Here is a 7042-nt window from a genome sequence, read left to right as displayed (position 1 = left end):
GCCGAGAACTAAAAAATAAATATTAAAAATTCTCTCTCTCTCTCTCACTCTCTCTTTTAAAAAAAAAAAAAAAAAGAGTAGCCTACAGCTTGAAGAAGCACATTCTTAATTAGGTGTGAGCCAAGAGAAGTGAAATCCATCACCAGATGAAATTAGGCCTGACTCATGATTTGTCAACGCAGCAAATTGAGTCCCTAGGAAGAAAACGTTGAGAAACACAGATGTAAATCATCAAATTATCTAGTAAAGATATCCCTTTTCCCCTCCAGGAAATAAAATAAACATTCTTGATTTTTAAATACTTTATTTTCACATTCTTAGTAAAAACATTGATATTTAAACCTCTTTGTTTTAAGACATAGTAACATATTACATAACTAACATTGAAAAAGGCATTATGCCTTACAAAAGAAAGACATAAAATGTCCAAGGGATATTTAGAACATTGTAGTTCATAAAGCTTCAACATAAGAAATGTTGACTGTGTACTGGAAAGCCATTTCAATAAATAGCAACTGACATTCTTTTAAAGAGTTACAAAAATAGATGTGTATGCACATTCTTCTCCCTGACAATGATCTCTACTTTTTGTTTACTTGGATCCCTCAGATGACAAATTAAATAAGAATCAGAATTGAACTAATTTGGATTTGATATAAAATGAACAATAAATATAATGATACCATGTGCAAGTAGATTTAATCATACCCTTAATTATTTTATAAATAAAATATTAAAATAGAATCTTTGAAAACAAATAAATAAATAGAAGAGCTCTCAGAAGACATGTTCAAGCATACTAAGGCCACTCCAGGTGGCCTCAGGAGCTATCTTTTCATCTCTTTTTCATATGAAGTCAGGTCCTGTGTCAGGAACAGTCACCAAGGAACTTCCTCCTTCCCCTGGTCAGCTGGAATTGCCACTGGAATGAAAAAATTGATGTCTTTAAATAGCTGCTCACTCAGGAAAGGTGACTGTGCAACATTCTGTCCCCTCAGCTCCAGAGTTTTTGAATCCAGTTTTCCCAGCCTGGCTCCAAGAGGACTTTGATGCCTGTGATGGCTGAGCTAGTAGCAGAGACCTCTAGGATGGTGGATGTTCTCATTTAGGAATGGGGGGTGGGAGGGGGTTTGTTTTCTCTATTCTGTTACAGATATGTTCTACTAACAACTGGAACCTATTGCTGTCTGTCACACTGGGCCTCATTTAGCTCATGAAATACTTACTATTATTTCCCTTATTTTACTAAGTTTCAGATAAAATGGAATAATTATCCTGAGTCAAAAGTTAATAGATATTGGAGGAATCCAGACTTCTACTCTGCAACAATGCTACAAAATCTTTTCACCACTAAACTTCAGGGCCTCATGCTACAAAATACCAGATTTGAACCCCAGAAGGGACTGTGGCAGGAGGGATGTATTTTTTAACAAGTGGAAAGCTCTTTAGCATACCTAACTAACACTTACCAGTTTTAAAGAAGGCAGTTGTTACCTACACTCACTGGAATAGAGACAGGATTCTGGTGGGGATGCAAAACCTAGGAAATAAATTTTGCCCTTCTTCCCTAGCACATTAATTATCTTATGGCTAAGTTGTTAAAATAGCAGTCACAATTTCTAGTCGGTCAGCCACCCATGGGTTTTCCTAATATAACGACTTCATTTACACGTGTAAATAGAAACCATAACTCACTTGTTCAGCATCTTATGGATGATTTTCTTGACCAAGGGGGCCTCAGGGTTGAGACAAGCTTCCTGTCCATTCTTGAGAGTGGCTCTGCAGAGAGAAGGGAGGATCCCAGTGAGGCAGGGGGTTCAGCTGGGGAGCAGCAGGAGGGTCAGGGAGACTCAAGTCATAGCTTCAAGCAGCTCAGGGCAGGACTTACATGACTTCTGTCTGGGCGCAGTGGGGTCCTGGGGACATCACCTTCACACTTTGGATGTTCTTGAGGTGAATTCCTTGCACAGTCTGCAAGCACTGGCAGCGCAGTTCAGAGACCACTGGCGCCCCTGAGGAGAGAAGAGACCGGATTAGCGGGGCTGTCCCCATCCTAGACGTCCCCATCCCGTACCCTCAATCCCAGTCCCTTCCCGGGGAACCCAGGACGCGGGTCTCACCTGCTGCGCGCCGGCTGCAGGCTACCAGGAGCAGCATCAGCAGCGCGACCCGGAGGAACCGCGGAGCGCGGGGGACGGCGGAGGCGGTGCGGGCCATGGGACTCAGCGGGAAGATCGCGGCGGAGCTTGGAGTGCAAGAGCTTGTGGCGAGGGGCTGCTGTCCTGGCTCTGTGGCTCTCGGGGATCCGCGAGCCCTTTTTATGCGTGGTTGGCGGGAAAGGCCAGAGCCCCTGGCCAGGGAAATTCCCGGAGCTCCGGGTGCTTCCCCGCGGGCGGAAGGAGGACGCCGCCCCGCCCCTGGCTGGAGCAGGGGGCACACACCGGTGCCGCCCGCCTGGCCCTGCTACCTAACTCCCAGGGTCTCTGGGCTGTTCGCTTTGTATCCCAAACTACCTGCGAGGGGGACTGTGGGCACCCAGTGACCTTAGTGCATAGGGCAAAGAGGGAGGCAAGAGCTGGGAGATCCTGAGAGCCTGTGAGATCCACTGCAGGAGGGTGCCAAGTTTTTAGAGGAAGGGGATGATACTAGTTATCAGACGTGGGGGTTTAAGGAAGAGCGCGAAGGGGGTCCTAGGTTTTGCTTAGTTCACTATATACCTTTCTTGTGTATGTCCCTAATTTTTGATTTTGCTTATTGTATATACACCTGAAATTCCTTCTCTTGTTCAAAACTTGAGTCAATATCGCAGATTGAAGAGAATATTCGACTTGCTTCTCATGTTGTATATCCTCAATCCCCAATTATCTTGTTTGCATTTTCCATTTGGTAGGAATGGGGATTAACGTCAACAGTTGATTGTAGTGTTGATTTCAGTGAAAAAGAGAGCTGTAACATGACCTCTTCTTTGGATCCTGACTAACTTCCTTCTTCCCTCTGAAATGTTGGCGACCTCTGAAATTCCCCGGAGATCTAATATCCCACGTATAAGGGGTTAAACTTTGATCTTTGCAATACCAGACTGTAGGCCACTCTTAAGCTGAAGAGCAGAGGGAAGGGTGGAGCAGGCTCAAGGAGTTAGCTTTTCTGATAACACTGAGCAGCAGGCTCTTGAACTCTAGGGAGTGGGTACCCGCAGCTCAGCGCTGCAAATAGAATCATGCAAATGAGATAGGAAACACTAATCACACACACACACACACACACACACACACAAATCCCATTTAATACGGGGCTGTCTTGTACTCCATGTTGGTCCTCTTTCTCTAGAAACACATGTCTGTTTTCTGATGAGCGATTTCAAATTCTTTGTTTTCTTTATGTAATTTTTAAAATTTAAATATGACAGCAAAATGCATTACAATTCTTATTACATATATAGAGCACAATTTTTCTTATCTCTGGTTGTACACATAGTATAGTCACACCAATTGGTGTCTTTGGATAGTAATGATCATCACATTGCACCATCATTCCAGGTTAAAATTCTTTCAACCTGACTCTCTCTGTCAGGAGTTTTAGAGAACTTTTTCATCACTGGGTTTTAGAGGGCAGGGCAGGGCAGGGCATGAGTTTGTTTCTCCAAATTGTATTCAGATCTTTATCACAGAAACCTGAAATACAATACAATGGGAGCAAGGAGAGGAGAAACAGTAATGGCCTCTGCCCTAGGGGCACAGGTCTGCAGGACAGGGTTTCCAACTGCCCTGCTCAACAGATACTAGCAGGTGCCCCCTGTCAACCACAGGGCAAGTAGCTCTAGCTGCACATAATTCCCATATCACCTGCAACTTGTTAAACCTCTTTGTTTCTCCCTCAAGGTGGTTATGAAAAATGAGTCAACATTCATAAAGCACTGGCATGGATTAAGTACCATATAAATGTTTGTTAAATAAAGTGGGAACAGTTTTTTCCAATATTGCCCAAACAGAAACTTCACCTGTTGTGAATCCTTCTTTGAAGAAATTTAAAAAAATAAGTTCATTCCCCAATTTTCCTTTTCACATTCAAAATTTTCTATATCAGTTGCTGACCCCAACTGTGTCTAACTGCATACAACACAATATGGAGTAGCAATGTGTCTGTAAGACATCAAGGCAGATCCTAGAATAAAGTTCATAAAACCACCATCATCTGGGTGTTCAGAATGCCCCTGATACTGGTGCTAATTGGAGACAGTGCTATCACAATAATTTTGGTGTAGAATGGAATACATGTGCTGACATGTTGTGCTTAAACACTATAGATAGTATACTTGGTCGAGTCCTTCTCAGTAAATTTCCAGGTCTTCCTGATTAATTTCTTGACAGAAAGGATACCCAGAATGCAGTGACTCAACACAGGTAGAAAGGCAAAATAACCTCTTCAGCAGTTTCCTGCTGTAGTCAGTGCTACACACTTAAAAACTTTTAAAAATCAATTGAGAGTTACAAAAAATACAAAGTAGAATGATATATTTCAGACTTTCATCGAGGAAGGCATATGTGTGCTCTATTATGAGATGCACATAGATGGGATTTTATTTTTTATTGCTAAGATGAATCATTGATTTTGTGATTCCAATTTCAATCATTTCATCTACTAAAAAAGAGTTTGAATAAAAGACTCATTTATTGGAAAAGATGTACAAAATGAATGACTATTTAAAAAAATCACTCTAGTATTTATCACTATGATCCTGGGGGAAAAAACCCAGAAAAGTAAAAAGAGATTTTAAATTTTGTATCAGAGAGAAGGAAATGAGAAGTAATCTAAAGTCATAATTTTGTGACTAGTTCATGAGTAGTTGAGAATTTGTGTGGTTACTATTTTACTGGGATTTAATGGGAAACTGTCTACAAATGTGAAAGTAATTATTGAAAACTTGAAACAATTTTTTTGTTTTCTAATTGTACTTGCAATATGTGCTGGTTTTATTAAGTTGTGAAGTCAGAAAGGCACAAAGAGGTATTTTTTTTCCTCTTATATCTCCTTTGTCTAGGGAGAAAACTTAACATCTGTTTTTTCCTCAACAAACATAGTAGTTAAATTATAAGGGCTTACAGGATTCTGGGTAAATATGAAACACACTGCTTCCTATATTTAGTTGCCACAAACCCTGAGCGATTTACTAACCCTCTGCACCCACCCAAGGTACAAAGCTTTTATTTTATGCTCATCTAAGGGCTTTACAAATATTGACTCATTCAGTCTTCAAACAACCCTGTGAAGTAGGCATTACTATTATCTTTATGGAAGGTAAAGTTTACAAATAAAGAAACTGAGGTACAAACACATCAGGTAATTTCCCTAATGAACTATACCGTTAAGCCTGGAATCAAATCCAGAAATAAAATGGCTCTTAACAATTATGCTATCATAAGAAAAAACTCTAATACATGATTAATAATTTAAGAAAAGGAGTAATTTTTAAAATCTGTTATTACCTTGGTTGGTTGGTTTAACTTATTCTAAAATGAAACACAAAGCAGTATGGAGATTCCTCAGAAAACTTGGAATGGAATCACCATTTAACCCAGATATCCCACTCCTTTGTTTTTTACTCAAAGGACTTAAAATCTGCATACTATAGTGATGCAGCCACATCAATGTTTATAGCAACTTAATTCACAGTAGCAAAACTATGGAACCAACCTCAGTGTCCTTTAACAGGTGAATAGATAAAGAAAATGTGGTATATGTACATAATGGAATATTACTCAATCATAAAGAAGAATGAAATTATGACATTTGCTGGTAAATGGATGGAACTAGAGGCTATCATGCTAGGTGAAATAAGCCAGTCCCCAAAACCAAAGGCTGAGTGTACTTTCTGATATGTGGATGCTAACACACAATAAGGGGAAGGGGGGAGAAAAAATAGAAGTTCATTGGATTAGACAAAGGGGAATGAAAGAAGGGAGGGGAGATGAGCATAGGAAAGACAGTGGAATTAATCAGACATATCTTTCCTATGTTCATATATAAATACATGATCAGTGAAACTCCACATCAGGTACAATCACAAGAATGGGATCCTAAATAGAATAAGTTATACTCCATTGCATGTGTACTATGTCAAAATACACTATACTGTAATGTATATCTAAAAAGAATAAATCAAAAATAAATAAAATGAAACCCAGAAGAACAGTCCTATATCTTTAAAGTTGTTTCACTAACAGCATAACTCTCTTCTGTGGCATTGGTTGGTTTGTTATGTTTTCTTGAAGTGCCAAATTCTGAAAAAATAGTAACTTCCCCAGGGAGAAAAAGAGGGAAAACTACCACTTTAGCAAGAAATGATGGTTAATACCATCAGTATGGTGTCATGAGGATGTCATATACCCACTGGCATGATGTCATAAGAAAGGCATTCTTTGATATTCTTTCCAAAAATTCATAATGTATAATCATGAAAATGTATAATCATGAAAAAAATATTCAAGTCCAAATTGAAGAATTTGAAGTAGCTGAGCAGCATTCTACAAAACTGTCAAGATTATGAAAAACAGGAAAGGACTGAGAAACTATTACGGACTAGACAAAAATATGGAGAACATGGCAACTAACTTAGATTGGATCCTGAGACAGAAAAGGGACTTAATGGAAAACCTAGTGAAGCCTGAATCAAGTCTGGGGTTTAGTTCAAAGAGTAATGTGCATTACCAACATTGGTTTGTTTCTTAGATTTGACAAATGTACCAGGTAATGAAAAATGTTTGGAACTGAGTAAAGGATTCACAGACACTGTATTATTTTTATAATTTTTATATATTTGAAATGATTTAAAAAACACAAATGTTCACATTTTAAAGGTTTCTCTTTCTAAATTAATTTAGAATATTACCAAAATGAAATTAGTGGATATGCATGCACCTGCTAGCTTTCAAGAAATGAAATTCAATTTTGGTTGAATGCCTAATTACTCAAATCTGAAAACCCAAAATATCTGTGGCTGCAGTTTGAACACTTCATCATGTTTCATGGGATGAAATAATTTGAC

At 39.1% G+C, this 7042-nt stretch overlaps 1 protein-coding gene across 1 annotated transcript; it reads right to left on the bottom strand.

Annotated features, from left to right (window-relative positions):
- Positions 1–456: 456 nt before the first annotated feature.
- Positions 457–2404, bottom strand: LOC308655063 (permeability factor 2-like). The gene is made up of 4 exons (XM_081304837.1): positions 2121–2404; positions 1889–2012; positions 1696–1779; positions 457–922 (listed from the first exon to the last, which is right to left on the bottom strand). The coding sequence occupies exons 1-4, from the start codon at positions 2215–2217 to the stop codon at positions 907–909; spliced, it is 321 nt and encodes a 106-aa protein (XP_081160963.1). The 5' UTR covers positions 2218–2404; the 3' UTR covers positions 457–906.
- Positions 2405–7042: the final 4638 nt, after the last annotated feature.

Source organism: Spermophilus citellus, assembly GCF_964194105.1.
Source record: "Spermophilus citellus genome assembly, chromosome: 8".
Classification (NCBI taxonomy): domain Eukaryota; kingdom Metazoa; phylum Chordata; class Mammalia; order Rodentia; family Sciuridae; genus Spermophilus; species Spermophilus citellus.
The sequence above is the reverse complement of the archived record's forward strand: the minus strand, read 5'-3'. Positions and strand labels throughout refer to the sequence as shown.